The sequence below is a fragment of the Salvia miltiorrhiza genome, chromosome 4 (assembly GCF_028751815.1).
Source record: "Salvia miltiorrhiza cultivar Shanhuang (shh) chromosome 4, IMPLAD_Smil_shh, whole genome shotgun sequence".
NCBI lineage: Eukaryota > Viridiplantae > Streptophyta > Magnoliopsida > Lamiales > Lamiaceae > Salvia > Salvia miltiorrhiza.
In genome coordinates this window covers 10,737,340-10,753,237 of record NC_080390.1, presented here as the reverse complement: position 1 = coordinate 10,753,237, position 15,898 = coordinate 10,737,340, and the positions used below count along the sequence as shown (strand labels likewise).

Sequence of the window (15,898 nt, the reverse complement as noted above, 5' to 3'; positions counted from 1 at the left end):
TTGTTACCTTTGGGATTCGAACTCAGGACTACGAATTCATCCAACAGGGTTACGAATCAACCGTAGATCTTGATGATCTAAGGGCTGAAAATCATTTATATTTTATAAACTTAAGAGTGTTTTTATTCTAGCCCTCCCCTATATATATATATATATATATATATATATATATATATATATATATAAAAGGTTAGGCTAAAATAAAAACTCATTTTAAAATATAAATTAGGACTTATTCTTGGGCATTTAGTTCATGAAGATCTACAATGAATTTATTACTTACTTTATCGTAAGGGGTACTTTTTTTCTAATCATAATTTCATACTAGTTTATACCTCATTCGTCCCATCTCACTTGACCTAGCTAGTTTTTTGGCACAGTTATTAAGGAGAGTAAGATTATAATTTAAGTTTGTGAACTCATATCTATTGTATTGAAAATTTATTGTTTAAAAAGGAGACATGCCAAGTCACGACCCAAAAAGGAAACTGGGCCAAATGAAGTAAGACGGAGGAAGTATAGAGTTCCTATTTTAAAATGAGTTGGAGCCGCTATTAACCATGATATAAAGAGATTATATAAATCCCTTAAGCTAGATCTCCTTAAGAGTGCATATAATGTTAAATATAAAAATGCATAATGTTAACACAAAAAATACTTTTATAAAAGTGCATAAATATATTACTATATATACACACAAAAATGCATGATATTACGATACTATGGAAGGATGGGATCAACTTGATCCTAACCTTATACACAATAAATAATTAAAAATAATATATATTCAAAGTCCGTGGGAGATTTTTACTTTTTTTTACAAGGTGGAGAATAGTCATGAACTGGCTTCACATGAATGCATAACCCTTCACATCTCCATCAAGAATTGATATGCATGCATACACACACACATGCACATATATACATGCATATATATGTATATATGTTTACTAATTAACCAGATTCCCTTTGATTTTCCATAGATATATTATTAGTTTTTGAGGGACAAAGAGAAAGGAGAGAGAAAGAGCAGGGAAGAACTCTCTCATCTTCCTCTTACTAACGTTCTAGGGTTTCTTCATTAATCTCATCTATGCAGAGTTGCAGATCAAGATTCTACACTCTATTTTTCTTGGATTTCTCATCTTCTCCAACATGATCTTGAGGTTGTGAGAAAGCCCTAGCTAGTTCCCATCAATTGATGGATCATAGTATGTGAATTAATCCCATTTTCTGTGTGATCTTTTGTCTGTGAATTCAAGAGTGAGAAAAAAAATCCCAAAAAACAAAAAGAATGGAAATTAGTGAAAAAGAATGTCTGAAAAGAAGCCCTTGCGAGGGAATGGATGATGAAGATGAGAGCGAAGAGCAAAACGAGTTAAGCTTCGAGGAGGCGAAAGACGGAGGGAGCTCGAGCAACAGCACGGTGGAGGAGAGCGACAAGAAGCCGCCGGTGAGGCCTTATGTCCGGTCGAAGATGCCGAGGCTGCGGTGGACGCCGGAGCTCCACCTGCGCTTTGTTCACGCGGTGGAAAGACTCGGAGGCCAAGATAGTAAGTCTAATTAAGTCTAATTGTATATTAATTAATTAATTTCTTCTATAATTCAAGTCATTAATTTTTGACTTAGTATTGGAAGTGATTTGAGTGGTTGGAAATGTTTGAATTTTGATCTCATATTTGTTCTAAATTTGATGCAGGAGCTACGCCAAAATTAGTGCTTCAATTGATGGGCATCAAAGGGCTGAATATTGCTCATGTCAAGAGCCATTTGCAGGTTAGTGGTGGAGCTGATTAAATCGGTTGTTTGTAGAAACTTTAAACCAAAATAATTTTAAAAAAAAAACTATATGAGAGATGAATTAATTTGAGTGTGGAATCTTGTCGTCGTGATTTTACAGATGTATAGAAGCAAGAAGACTGATGAATCCAACCAAGGTACATCTCTCTCTCTCATGTTACTAAGGTTTTGAAGTCCGATATATATCTGAAAAACCCTTTTCCTTATAGGGCTAAAATTCATGGAAGGCGTAGATCGGAACATATTCAATCTAAGCCAGCTCCCTCTTCTTCCAAGCTTTAATCAAAGGCCAAATTCCAACCTCAGGTACTAATAAATGGGATCTGCAAATAAATTCTTTTTTCATTTCTTTATGTGTGAACAAATATTTTGAAAGATCGTGTGACTGTGAAGTTAGAACTTAAGATCTTTAACCTTAGACGGCATTAACCATTCCACCAACAACACTGATACTCCCTCTTCTTTTGTGTGTGTGCACGCGTGCTTTTAGCTAGGGTTAATTCATTACTTCGTTACAAAATGTTAGTCACTAACTCAATATTTCTTCAAATAATTACCCCAAATTAATTTTCTCAAGGTATGGAGATCCCACTTGGATGCACAATTCAGCAATAGGGCTGAATTCAAGAAGCATAACAAGACCAGGGTTCTACACAGAGAGATTCTTGAGCAGCCATTACACTAGACTCCCCTCTCTCAACGGATCAGCGTGGCGAAACGACGACGCCCGCTTGAAAGAAGAGAAATTAGGGCTAATTCACAAGCAAGAACCCTGGCTAGGTCAAACCATACAAAACCCTATTGAGATCGACTCATTGAAGCAAAAACTTCAAGAAAAAAGAAGCAGCCCTCCAAATTTGACCCAAATTCTGAGCCAAGAGAGGGAGAAATTAGGGCTCAAGAGAAAGGCATCCGATGCTGAACTACTCGATCTGAATCTATCACTTGGGCTCGAATCAAGAAATGATGATGAAGACGACGACAACGATGATGGTGACGAACACTTAGGGTTGTCGCTCTACACGTTTCCAGAACCTTCCAAGGATCGGGTGGCGAAGAAGATGAAGGGGGATTTTGTAAATGTTGGTGATGAGAAAGCAAGAGGGGCGAGTACTCTGGATCTGACTCTATGAATGTAGGTGAAAAATTCTAAGTGAGATCTTGAGGTACTTGTTTCTAATGAAAAAGATATATATATGCATTGATCATTTCTGATTGTCTTGTAGCACCAACATTTATTTGGTAATAATATATAGTACAAAAATGTTTTGTTTCTCATCACTTTTGATTTATGTGCTGTTTGGTTTTGCAAAGTCTGGCTAGCTGGTTATATTTCTTGGGATGATAAAATTAACTAAGGCTTTTGTCCAAAATTTCTGTGTTGGTAATGACAGTTGATTAACATGATAATTAATACTCCCTCTGTCCCATAAGCTTAGGCTTGTTTTCCTTTTTTGAATGTTCCATTTATATAGGCTTGTTTCCATAAAAAGTAATGTTTTTTACTCATTTACTATTATATCCCTGTTTAATTCTTTAATTTACTCCCATTTTAATACATCATTAAATAATAAATATGGGCATACTAGGAAATTTACTTATATATTTTCATTTTCAATGATTTTTCTTAATCTTTGTGAAAATCTCAATCAGCCTAAGCTTATGTGACGGAGGGAGTAAAATGGGAACTTAAAGCTTTGTTTCTGCATGTGTGAATGATGCAATGTTAATTATTGAAATCTTATTTTAGTTTTCTAAATGTGAGCATGATCGTAAGACCTAGCTATAGCTTCATTTCTGGTGATTATAGCGTGACATGTTGGAATTTGTTATTTAACTTTAAGTAGTAACAAGATAAGTAGTGCATGGTTCAAGAATAATGTATTAATTAATGTAAATTAATAAGTTATATATATCCTTGTTATGCCTGTTATAACATCTTGTTTGGGCTATATATATTTATTGAAAAGGGGATAGGAACTCTAATTAATGAAGTTGGATATATATATAAAATAATAACTAGTTAATTAAATTGTATAAATTACATGGATAACACGTATGAATTCGCTGTGTAAATGTGGAATTACGAAAATAAATTTTTTGTTACTTATGAGATTTGAACTCGGGATCATGAATTCATTCAACAAGGTGATGAATCAACCGTAGATCTTAATGATCTAAGAGCTTAAAATAGTTCTTATTTTGATATTTTAAAAGGTGTTTTCATTTTAGTTCACCTCTATATATATATATTCAGATATTTCTCATTTGACATTTGCATATTAGCTACATAATTCTCTCTCCCTCTCCGGAGAACTTAATTTTTGGGACTTGGAAAAAGAAAAAATATATTCCACCAAATAAACTTTATGTAGGTTTGACCTTTAGATAACATATATATTACGTTCTATGAATCAAAATTTATAAAACACCATTTCAATGGAGAAAAGGTCTCATCACTTTATGAGATGAGTGGTTGAGATTGAATTTTGAGTGGTTTTTTTGTAAATAAAGAGTGTTAGTAAGGATAAAATATTAAAGAGGATGGTGGGACCATTGCCACAAAAGGAAAGTGACATAATCTTGGCGGACGCCCGATATAGTAATTGTGACATAATCTTGGCGGACGAAGGGAGTATTCTATATCTTAATATCCATGATAAGTTAAATTATAACCATGCATTGAGGTTTCCATTTTATCTAGAGTCTTCAAATATTTCGTTAATTTCTCATGCACACACAGTTTTAACACAAATCATTAGTATATATGTACCCAAGCTAGCTAGGGCACGAAGCTGAATGTGAAGCATATGCACAAGCTATAGAATAATGAATTAATTAATAATAAAATCTCCCTCCAAATTAAATACTTTAATTCGAAGAATTACTCTATTGATTATATATTCTCTCTCTTTAATAAAAAAAAATATATATCCTTTTCTTCTTCTTTAGGGTAGTATAGGTACATTTGTATCGATCCTAAAATAATAAAATGAATTTCTTCATATCAGCCCGTATAATAATAAAGGAGAGTATTTTCAAAAGTATTACTAGTGTATATTAATTTTTTTTATTTTTTTTGACAGAAGTGTATACTATTTTTTTTTTGTTACGAATATAGGTTTGAAAAGAATGTTATCAATCCATAAAAAGGTACATAATATATAGTCAACGACTCAACATATTAAACGTCTCATATCTTGCCGTATTGAGAAAAAGAGGAGCAGTAAATAATTTCGAAAAGAAAATTTCAGAAAAAAAAACAAGAAAAAAAGTAAAAATCCAAAGAAATAAGGAAAAAATTCGGAGATCGTATTGAGAAAAAAGGAGCAGTAAATAATTCAGGAAAAGAACACAGAAAAATAAGAAAATTGGGTGGAGCAGTAAATAATTTCGAAAAGAAAATTTCAGCGAAAAAAAAAACGATGAAAATTCTAGAAAAATAATTAAAAAAATCGGGGATAAAAATGTCTCATATAATCATATATATATATATATATATATATATATATATATATATATATATATATATATATTGTCGTATTGAGAAGAGGCGCAATAAATAATTTAAAAAGCAATAAATGAAAAGAAAATTTCAGAGAAAAAAAGGAGGAAAATTCTAGAAAAATAATTAAAAAATTCGGGGATAAAAACGTCTCATATAATCATATATATCTTGCCGTATTGAGAAAAGAGGCGCAATAAATAATTTTAAAAAGCAATAAGTAATTTTAAAAATTAAAAATTAAAATTTCAGGAAAAGAACACAAAAAACAAAAATGCCGTATTGAGAAAAGAGGCGCAATAAATAATTTTAAAAAGCAATAAGTAATTTTAAAAATTAAAAATTAAAATTTCAGGAAAAGAACACAAAAAACAAAATTAAAATTTCAGGAAAAGAACACAAAAAAAAGAGGCGCAATAAATAATTTTAAAAAGCAATAAGTAATTTTAAAAATTAAAAATTAAAATTTCAGGAAAAGAACACAAAAAACAAAATTAAAATTTAAAATTTCAGGAAAAGAACACAAAAAACAAAAATTAAAGCAATAAGTAATTTTAAAAATTAAAAATTAAAATTTGAGGAAAAGAACACAAAAAACAAAATTAAAATTTCTGGAAAAGAACACAAAACACAAAAAACAAAATTTGGCCCATGCAGGTTTCGAACCTGCGACCTTCGCGTTATTAGCACGACGCTCTAACCAACTGAGCTAATAGGCCAACTGATATACAGTACAAAAAACATTATATTTTAATGAATAGCATTGCAAACATTGTTAAACTAAAATGGTGGCATTCATTAAATACTTATTCAATTCAATAATATAATAAAGCACTGGATATTATATTGGATAAGATGTAGGCTTACGCCTCTTACCTCATCTAATCCCACTTGTGAGTTGTGACTAGACTTACTAATTATTCTACCACTCACATTGTAGCATTAATCCGACTCCTCCTCCTTCATCTTTCCAAGGATGTTTTGATTTTTATATATAATGTTTCAAAATTAATTATAATTATATATTTTGTCATGAAGAATATTACCCAATTATTTACTCACTTTCCCACGATATTAGGAAAGTCAATCTCAGAATTAAGGAGTTTAATTCTTTTTTCCACTTAATTAAATTTTGCATCAAATTTTCGTGGTTATGTCCTTAGCTAGGACAGGGTTGGTGTTAATTAACAATTAATGATAGTATCTATATAGACAACAATAATGCAGTGTAGGAAAGTGGATACAACAGTGTGATTAACTATTTTTGTATATAGTTAGGATTAATGTAGTTAACCCTCTTTTCAGGCTAAGTATAGTGGAGTGGGGCTAATTAGCATATACTATTAAATATTTAGACCTGGGACCTTACCAGTAGATAAATAAAAATTAATTAAGCCTTTATTTTGTCCTTCAAATTTTGTGGGAATCGATCGAATTGTATACATGATCATTCACACTATACTTTAATTTAATTTGTATACATAATCAATCGGATTAGATTGATTATCTTCTTTCGACTTATAATGTGTTTGGAATCCTTATATCTAAATTTGATTTCCCTATTTTAAGAATGTTCCTAATTATAATTCACAACATAATTATATTTATAGTTACTCCCTACTTCTACGAAAAATATGACAATACTTTTATCATTTTGGGTGTTCACAAAAATTATGACACTTTCCATTTGAAGATATGATCCCACATTTTTTTTTCTTTTTTTTTATCCTAACAAACAGTACCTTATTTACAAAAAAAAAAAAAAAAAACATCCTTAATTCAATCTCAACCATTCATTTCATATATAATAGTCCGCAACATAAAAATTATCATATTTTTGATGGACGAAGAAAGTATTTAATCTTTTAAAAACATGATCACCACAATTCAATTGGTAAAACGTTTTCCATTGAATCATTAATACGATGAATCAATCGAGAGAGAAATGAAAACTATTATCAACCCTCCTTTTAAATAAATAATCTAAATCGACAAGTCTATGGTATTTCATTTTTCAACTCTATTTCAACTTAGGTGCAAAATATATCGTCCAATACATACGGCGTATAAATACGAAAATATTAAATGTAACACAGTATGCAAAGAGGATCTATCGACCAAAAACTCATGTCGTTATAAATTGTAGGAATCAAATTCTTAAAGTAAAGGGTTCATACTTTTTCAAGCCACGCCATATTCGCAACCCAAAAATTCCCTCCTCACAATCAAGAATCTTCAATCAAAATCACCATTTTTTTTATTCCAAACAACACAAGATTTCATTCTTCACCCTTTTTTCTATCTACAATGTGTCGCGACATAACTAGAAACCTACATCCACTTATCACTTTTCTTTATAAATGCTAGCAATTTTTGTTCGAAAATTAAGAAACATTATCGCCATGGATGAAGATCGCATCAAGGAAAACTGCCCAATCAAACTCGACTCCTTCAATCCGAAGCCTTCAATGACGAAGGAAATGAGGAAGAAAAGAGCTGCGGTTTTGATATGCATTTTCAAAGGGAGAGAAGGCGAGCTCCGCGTGATTCTTACAAGAAGATCCATGAAGCTGTCGTCTCATCCAGGTCAACTCTCTCTCTCTCTCTCCAACTAACATTTCTTTTATCTCTTTCTGTAGATGATTTTTAGCAATTGAAAAAATTTAAGACACTATCTAATTAATTCTACCATTGTTCATATAACAAAACAAAATTATATACATGTAGATAAAATATAGAAATAATTATAATTTTCTACTATGATGCCCTTACACGTTAACACGATTTACATGAATTTTTCCTGTAACAATACATGAAAATTTTGTGTAGTCATTAAATTTTTCGTGTAAGGCTATTAAGGTAAAAAATTAATATTATTTCCTTATTTTATATGTCATTGGCTACTATATATATAGGGTGTTGCCTCGCTTTATTTTCATTTGAATAATACATTTTGGTTATAATTAATATGTTTAAAGTTTGAGTCATCATTAAAGAGAAATGAGAAACTATTATTGATTATCTTTTAAATGAAAAAAAAAAGTAAAAGCAAATAACTTTTGTTGAATTGTAGGAGATGTAGCATTGCCCGGTGGAAAGATGGACGAATGCGACGCCGATGATGCTGCGACGGCTCTGAGAGAAGCGACGGAGGAAATCGGTTTGGATCCGAATCTTGTCCGTGTCGTGGCCGATTTAGAGCCGTTCATTTCGTCGGTATTGTAAATTGCATTTTAATCTCGTAATTATCTTACTGGTTTATTTTCATGAAATAAAATACGAGATTGATATACGATAAGAAATAGAGGATCTCGTTTTTGGCAGAATTTACTGAGGGTGGTACCGGTGATAGGACTGCTATCGAGAGTGGAAGAGTTCAAGCCGGTGCTTAACGCAGATGAAGTTGATGCTATATTTGACGCACCATTAGAGATGTTCCTTGAGGTTTGCCAAATTCTCCCTCTCTCAAAAAACGAAAATTTGCGCATCATTCTATCCAAAAAATTATGAAAATTTGAAAATTTTAATTTTGTGGTAAATATCACAATTAATTGAAAAATTTATGTATTATCATATCAAAATTAAAATTCATATACAAGTTTATGAATTAATTAAAAGTTTGTGTATTTACAATCCAATAATCCTTATTAAAAATAATACTTTCTTAATAAACTAAAGTGGTTTACAAGGAGAAAAAGTCTAGTGCACATGATTTTAGAGTAGTAAACAACTATTGTAAATTCGAGACAAATTTTATAACTCCTAAATATAACATCACTTTTTGATGTGGTGCAAATTAGACATGCTGGTGTTTTTTTTTTTTTGTTTCTTTTAGATGATAATTTATACATGATGAAGAAAGTTGAGGTCGTAATCCAATTTTTGCACCACATCAAACGTGATTCTAATTTGGCCAAAAAAAAAATTAGTGTCAAATCCGCAGGTCATAGTTAAAATAACATATTTTTTAAAATTAAAGCAATTAACACTGATTGAGAATTCAATCGGGTAAATCAAACGAGCTGAAATTCGCACTTGGCAATTACTAGAACACACTTTTTTTGCGAATCATCATATGATACAAATCACTTACATACTCTAATAAGTTATTTGTAAGTATCCTATTCAAGTATTTAATAATTAACAAAATGAAAAATTTAACATAACACCCATGAGACGATAGCATTGCATTTCCTGAATGGTGAAAAATAACATGTTAATATTAAAATATAAGGTTAATTGCATATAAATTATTGAACTTTCAACAAATTCTCATTTTACATATGAACTTTAAAATATTTATTAAAATTACTCAATTATTAATTTTTTCTCATTTTGCATATTTGACATGGTATAAATATACTCGCTCGACATGAATATACTTGCGTAACATAAATATGACTGTGTGAAAAAATAGAACTGACGTTGTAATGTGGACAAATGAGAATTTCTCAAAATTTGGTCGGAAAATGGACAAATATGCAAAATGAGAAGAAATTAAAAGTTGAGTAATTTTAATAAAAAATTTAAAGTTTATGTGCAAAATGAGAATTTGTTGAAAGTTGCAATTAACCCGAACATCCAAATTCAAAATTTTACGAAAATTGTGAGATATTGTAGGAGGACGGGCGGCACAAGTGCTTGGAGAAGGAATGGGAAGGTTGGAAATACGCATGCCATATATTCGAGTTAGCATCTGAGAAAGGCAATTTCGTAGTAGGAGGATTAACTGCAAGCATTCTAATTCATGCAGCCTCCATCATTTATCAAAGATCTCCCTCCTTTGACCAAAATCTTCAAGATTTCAGTCAACTGCAGTGGACTTTGACCAAGTCCTAAATAACCATACAACACTCTCATTTGCTACCCATTGTTGGTCATCACATGTATCTTTCCATTAATGTTTATCTCAAATTGTTACTAGTTTACCCCATATTTTTATGACCCAGAAAAGCAATGCCATGTATTCACAATTTCGACAAACAATAACATACATCCAAGAAAAAGCAGGATGAAATACTTTTGTGGCAGCAAAAAACTAACATTCCCTTAAATCAAACTAGTTTTAATGTCGTACTATGCACGGTGATTCGAGTTAAATAAAATAGTAAAAAAAAAAGTGTGTAAATTGAAATAAATTTATGTAAGATATTATAATTAACAAAAAAATATACTCAAGTAAGTTCAACTTAAAAATATATTTCAAATATAAATTATTATACTTGTGTGCATTTATGTACATGAATATATCAAATTTATTATCAAATAAAAATATGTGCAAAATACATTTTAAAATATTTGTCTTTCGTATTACAATATGATAACAAATACCAGCAATCTTCATACTTAAGCGTACATTTTTACAAACAATAGAAGACACGTGTGACGAAGTATCAAACAAAATATAAATTCTCTTTATTAAAATCAATATTCTCCAAACACAAAAACTTGGGTACAACCGGGTGTACCGTACAACTAGGTGTACCCGCACCCAAAATAGTGTTATTTAAGATTCGGGTCAGGACAAAGGTTCGGATCAAGATGCGAGTCACGGTTTAAGTGAGGGTGCAACCCGATTGTACGGTATACCTGGTTGTACCCAATACCACGTCTTCTCCAAATTCGTCACCATAGCATTTGACTACTTTTGCAGGGAAAATTGTACAATTGTACGTAATTCTTACCAAAATTTAATTTGCATATATGTAATAGATAGATTCCACTAGATATTCAGCCACTGTTTCACCTGGATAAGTGTCAAATATTCATTCTTATCTTCGCTAGAATGTTAAAAAACTGTGATGCATGTATCCACCAATTGATGTATATTCTTCAGGCCCCTTTGGCCTCAATAGCATCAAAATTTTCGACACTAAGAAAGGCACACACAATATTGACATGATAAAACTCCAAAAAGACAATGGAATAAATAATGTTTACGCCATATATAACAGCTTCTTACCAAAATGTAGGCAAGGGGACATCCAGACCCAGTCAATGTCACGAATCATATACTCCTAACAATGGACTCATTAATCAAAGCTTTCCAAATCCCTCAGTTACCTTAGTAGAAGATGGCAAATGGGAAGGAGAAGAAGCCGGCCCCGGGCCAGGGATGGGAGTAGAGGCAGAGGCAGGGGTGGAGTTAGGGTCTGAAGATGGAAAAATGGCAGTAGAAGATGGTTCAATGGACTCGGTGCTCACACTTTCAGATCCAGGCTCAAAAGTCTCGCATTGAGGTGTTACAGATGCAGTAGTACCATTACCATTATTGTTGATATCAAGATTAGCGTTTCTTGACTTGAGTGTGTCCACTGTTTCCACAAAGCTCTGCACCCGACGTACCTGGAGATGATAAAAGTTAATATCTGTCCAGCAAGCGAGAATGTTTGTAGAAAGCATATGAAAAGAGAAGTAACCTAAAGAAAAACGAACGACAGTCGCAGGAGAAGCCTTGGAGTTTCAATTTTGTAATTAGATTCTGAGTCATAAGTAAATGTTTGACATACATACGTGTTCACATATCCATTAACATTACTTCTTTTTTCTGAGAAAATCCATTAACATTACTGATTATGCAACAAAAGAGTTTCTGAAACGCAAGCAGGGCTCGAACTTGCACACCAACTGCATTGTTTGGTTCAATACAACAGTTCAAGACCACCAAATCCCTTTACTTTTAATATGCTGTGTGTCCCTTATTGGAAATCTATAACGAGCATATGGTCCCAGATAACTAGGAGCACACATGTGTACATGGAGAAAGAATGAACCGATTTGCTTCTTTAGTAATATAATACTAATTGAAGTGACCCGGGTTCGATCCCTCTTGGGAACGAATTGGTAATTGGAGATATAATTGGAGATATAAGGTGGAGTTTGGTGAATGGAGAGATAAGGTGGTTCTTGGAGTGGATGGGAAACTAACTACTAACATCTAACATGACTTTGCCCGATCAAAAAAAAAAAAAGTAATATAATACTAACCTCCATCTTTCTCTTGACTCTCCCCTCCCCTTCAGCTTCAATGCCATCCAATTTGAGCAACTGCCTCATGAGCATCTCGGTCAAGTAAAGAAAATCTTTATCATCAACCGTTGTTCCACCATCAACAACAGCTTGTAAAGCGGCTACCTATCATTGATTAGCAAAAGGGCACATCATTTACCACTCAAAGGACCACGAGATAGCCATATACATGCACAAAAAAGAGTTACAATTTCTCTATTTTAAAGGAGTTATAACCTGATCAGCAAGCTTGTCGACCTCTTCCCTGACTTCAGCAACAGCTGCATCTCCTCGAGAGATCACAATGGTTTCCACTTTTTCTGGGCTTTCCTGCACAGGTGTTGTGTCCTCCATAACCAAAACTTTAGAATTATCCTTTACACCGGCTTCCTGGAGATGATCACCATCGTCTTTCTCTTTACCTCTAAACAAGAGTTTGTAGGTCTCTGGTTCCAGTCCGATTTTTTGAGCAATAACTGATTTGAGATCACCTGCATCCATCAAAATGAATACCCAACCAAAGCAACATAGAAAACTCAGAAGAGTATAAACTATCTATAATAAAGAAAATAGTCGATCTTCTGCATTTCCACATATGAATTGTGATCTGAAAAGCAGTCGGATCATATTTCAAGACAAAGTATTTGACGAGTTTCACTATAACCAGCACAAAGGATCTTAAAACTGTAACTTGCCAAACAAAGAGGATAGAAAATCAGCATATACAAAACCACAGAAACTGGCCATGATGAACTCAAATTGTAAACTGGGCTTATTTTCTGAGCAATGAATGTCAACTTCACACACATAACAACATTATATGATCAAAAGAAGAGATTAGCCGAGATAAACTCCAAATTAGGCCTCCGCTACAAACACTGATCAACTCCACCATATCCCTACTATCATCCAACGGTAAGAATACAGAAATTGGCCCCAATTTCTAACCCATCGAGAATATCTAACCACACACTGCCGAAATTACACACGGAAACGCACAAAACAGAACCAACCACAGCACCTAAACAGGAACACAGGATCAAAAACACATAAGAAAAGAGAAATTAACAACACCAAATACAGAATAAATTAAAATATACAAAAACAGAGAATGCATCAATTTTTCACCAAGCGACAATTCAACAATGGCGTGACGACTGCTTCATACCGAAGGATTTAAGAACAAAGCAATACCAAAAGTGGAATTAGAGGGCACGGCGACTTGAAGTTGGTTGGGACCGTGAGATACTGTGACGTTGAGATTAGCGGACCCAGTCTCGGGCTTCAATTCTAAGCCGATTACACCGTTAACGGAGCTCGGATTCAAGCTCTCCATCATCGGAAACTACAGCAAATTGCGCGGCAAACACAGTATTAATTTCTGTGAATAAAATTTTGTTCTGAATTTTCGAGGGTTTATACTTTATACCTTAGAATTACGGTAATGGCGGTTGGTTGCGGATATTTACAAGTAGAATACGACCATGACTTCCTAGGGTACCAAATCAGGTACGCCAATGCCCGATCCAAGTAGGGCAATTTTCGATTTCTACAATTTTTCCTTGCAAATATAATTATTCAAAATTTTAACTTGTTAGTTTTTCAAGATATCTCGATTTGTAATTCAAAAAAAAGTCTCTATTTTGCTAAAATACTATTTCATCTGTATAATGATTCGTTACTACAGCATGATTATTTAAGAAAAAATAATAAAAAATAAAAATAATAAAAAATGATGAAACCCACAACTTTTTATAAGATAAGGTAATTTTCTTTTCTGAAATAAGTCATCTATATATATAAAAGCACAACCACTTTCAAAAATAGTAAGTTGTATTTCCCGCCAAAAATCACCTTATTATTTTTGGAAGCAATTATATTTTTAAATTTTATTTGTTAGTTTATTTCATCTACTCTAAATGATACAAATATATTTTTATTATAATTTTTTCTACTCGTATAATTTATTACATTTTCATGATTTGTAGTTTTTAAGTATTACTTATAACATATTTTTATTGGATCATAAAATATTATATATATATATATATATATATTTATAATTATCAAAATATTAATGTTGGGTCTCGGAGGGTTAACTGAACAGGTGTATGGGGTGGGGGGAATACACTTGTGGGCTATTTTTGCGGAAAACAAACAAACCAAACTTCAATTGGAAAGTGGTTGTTGACTGATACTGAGAAGACTTCAATATTTTGATTTCAGTCAAGCACAGAGCTTTAACCGATATCCACGTAAGGCTTCAGTCTAGAGTTTGTAAAACAGATTGGAGTTACAAATCTTACTGACTATCAATTGATTGATCACTAAGACTAATAACTCAGCAGCGGAAATTTAAACTTAGTCCAAATAGCCTTATGAAATAATTTGACACTTAGTGAAATCTTTAGTTTCGCTTTTCAGTTAATCAGTTCAGTTGAAAATCAGTTGTGCGCAGATAAAGAAAATATAAAGCGAATAAAGAACACACTGATTTTTACGTGGTTCGGAAACACGTTCCTATATCCACGGTCAGATGATCAATCTGATAATCACTCTGGGCTAGTGCTTACGGGTGCACATCAAACCTACAACTGAAAATCAAATTTTCAGTACCAACACACTAGGTTGGATTTCTCGCTCACTCTTAGCACGCTAAGACACACAAATGCCTTTTTCAGCACTTGGCTAAGATCTCTGGAGTCAAAGCACTGGTCTGAACTCCTCTCTACTCAAACACTCTTTTTGCTCGGTTGCAAAGGGGTTTGAAATCTTCCTACTAAGATTACTGAGAACAGGCTCTCAAGTAATCTATTCTAGGCTTAGGATTTAACGTGAGTTGCCTAGATTTCTAAGAGAGTTTAGGTAATCAGTAAGACTAATTTTACAACGTTTGAGTACTCTCTTCTTCGATTCAAAGTTTTGTCTAAGATAATGCTGGCCTGTGATTTTGACAGAGCTTCAGCGTTAGTCTTTGAATCGGTGAAGATTGAAGGCGTTCCTCGAGCTCTATTTATAGATGAAGTCCCAAATATACCCGTTGGAGAGATTATCTTCAGGATTTCAGCCGTTGTGAGACATTTCGTGCTTTGGGCTAAGGATTCAATCTTCTTAGCTCTTGATTGGTTGAAGGTCTGAATCCTTTTTGTCCTTGGAGCAGGGTGCGTCTGAATTTTAGCACGAAAAAGGAAAGTTGGTGTATTGGAAAAGACGATCTTCAAATCTGGTGCATTTAATGCTGTTGCAGGAGCATTTAATGCGGGTGCCAGCGTTTCAGTCTAATGAAGAATGTTGACTGATATACTATCAAGTCGAAGCTCCGTTGTTTACACATGTTTGCAGTGAGACTTTCAGTTAACTGAAGAATCAGTTAGAGCTTTTGTCCTTCACTTGAGTAGTCGTTGTCTTCAGTTAAATTATCTTCTTGTTTAACTGAACGTGTCTAGTTCACGTTGTCCTTCGTATTACCAGTATCTTCCTTCAGTTGTTCTATCTTCAGTCGAGCTTTGATCTTCTAAGTCTTCATGCTTCAGTTTCTTCGGTCTTCAACATGGAGAAACTTCAGTTACTTGTAACCTTCAGTCT

At 32.9% G+C, this 15,898-nt stretch overlaps 3 protein-coding genes and 1 non-coding gene across 4 annotated transcripts; 2 read left to right on the top strand and 2 right to left on the bottom strand.

Moving 5' to 3' along the window:
- The first annotated feature begins 959 nt into the window (after positions 1-959).
- Positions 960-3,078, top strand: LOC131022686 (transcription repressor KAN1-like). The gene is made up of 5 exons (XM_057952197.1): positions 960-1,553; positions 1,700-1,776; positions 1,901-1,937; positions 2,010-2,106; positions 2,378-3,078. Exons 1-5 carry the CDS (start codon positions 1,295-1,297, stop codon positions 2,931-2,933), a joined length of 1,026 nt encoding a protein of 341 aa, XP_057808180.1. The 5' UTR covers positions 960-1,294; the 3' UTR covers positions 2,934-3,078.
- A 2,872-nt stretch (positions 3,079-5,950) lies between these two features.
- On the bottom strand, positions 5,951-6,024 carry TRNAI-AAU (transfer RNA isoleucine (anticodon AAU)). The gene has a single exon. It is a non-coding gene; the product is annotated as a tRNA-Ile (tRNA).
- Positions 6,025-7,472: 1,448 nt separating this feature from the next.
- On the top strand, positions 7,473-10,258 carry LOC131022685 (nudix hydrolase 15, mitochondrial-like). Its single transcript, XM_057952196.1, has 4 exons — positions 7,473-7,891; positions 8,379-8,521; positions 8,630-8,749; positions 9,926-10,258. The coding sequence occupies exons 1-4, from the start codon at positions 7,666-7,668 to the stop codon at positions 10,142-10,144; spliced, it is 708 nt and encodes a 235-aa protein (XP_057808179.1). The 5' UTR covers positions 7,473-7,665; the 3' UTR covers positions 10,145-10,258.
- Positions 10,259-11,096: 838 nt separating this feature from the next.
- Positions 11,097-13,896, bottom strand: LOC131022683 (BAG family molecular chaperone regulator 4-like). Its single transcript, XM_057952195.1, has 5 exons — positions 13,743-13,896; positions 13,508-13,658; positions 12,551-12,804; positions 12,293-12,439; positions 11,097-11,650 (listed from the first exon to the last, which is right to left on the bottom strand). The coding sequence occupies exons 2-5, from the start codon at positions 13,650-13,652 to the stop codon at positions 11,342-11,344; spliced, it is 855 nt and encodes a 284-aa protein (XP_057808178.1). The 5' UTR covers positions 13,653-13,658; positions 13,743-13,896; the 3' UTR covers positions 11,097-11,341.
- Positions 13,897-15,898: the final 2,002 nt, after the last annotated feature.

What these genes read in the sequence shown, in the direction of transcription:
- LOC131022686 (XM_057952197.1), top strand. Translation starts at nt 1,295, where the DNA reads ATGGAAATTAGTGAAAAAGAATGTCTGAAAAGAAGCCCTTGCGAGGGA. An exon ending in AAGACTCGGAGGCCAAGATA is followed by an intron (nt 1,554 to 1,699) that starts GTAAGTCTAATT and finishes AATTTGATGCAG; the next exon opens with GAGCTACGCCAAAATTAGTG. An exon ending in GACTGATGAATCCAACCAAG is followed by an intron (nt 1,938 to 2,009) that starts GTACATCTCTCT and finishes TTTTCCTTATAG; the next exon opens with GGCTAAAATTCATGGAAGGC.
- LOC131022685 (XM_057952196.1), top strand. Translation starts at nt 7,666, where the DNA reads ATGCTAGCAATTTTTGTTCGAAAATTAAGAAACATTATCGCCATGGAT. An exon ending in GAAGCTGTCGTCTCATCCAG is followed by an intron (nt 7,892 to 8,378) that starts GTCAACTCTCTC and finishes GTTGAATTGTAG; the next exon opens with GAGATGTAGCATTGCCCGGT. An exon ending in CATTAGAGATGTTCCTTGAG is followed by an intron (nt 8,750 to 9,925) that starts GTTTGCCAAATT and finishes GAGATATTGTAG; the next exon opens with GAGGACGGGCGGCACAAGTG.
- LOC131022683 (XM_057952195.1), bottom strand. Translation starts at nt 13,652, where the DNA reads ATGATGGAGAGCTTGAATCCGAGCTCCGTTAACGGTGTAATCGGCTTA. An exon ending in GCCCTCTAATTCCACTTTTG is followed by an intron (nt 12,805 to 13,507) that starts GTATTGCTTTGT and finishes TGATGGATGCAG; the next exon opens with GTGATCTCAAATCAGTTATT. An exon ending in TCGACAAGCTTGCTGATCAG is followed by an intron (nt 12,440 to 12,550) that starts GTTATAACTCCT and finishes AATCAATGATAG; the next exon opens with GTAGCCGCTTTACAAGCTGT.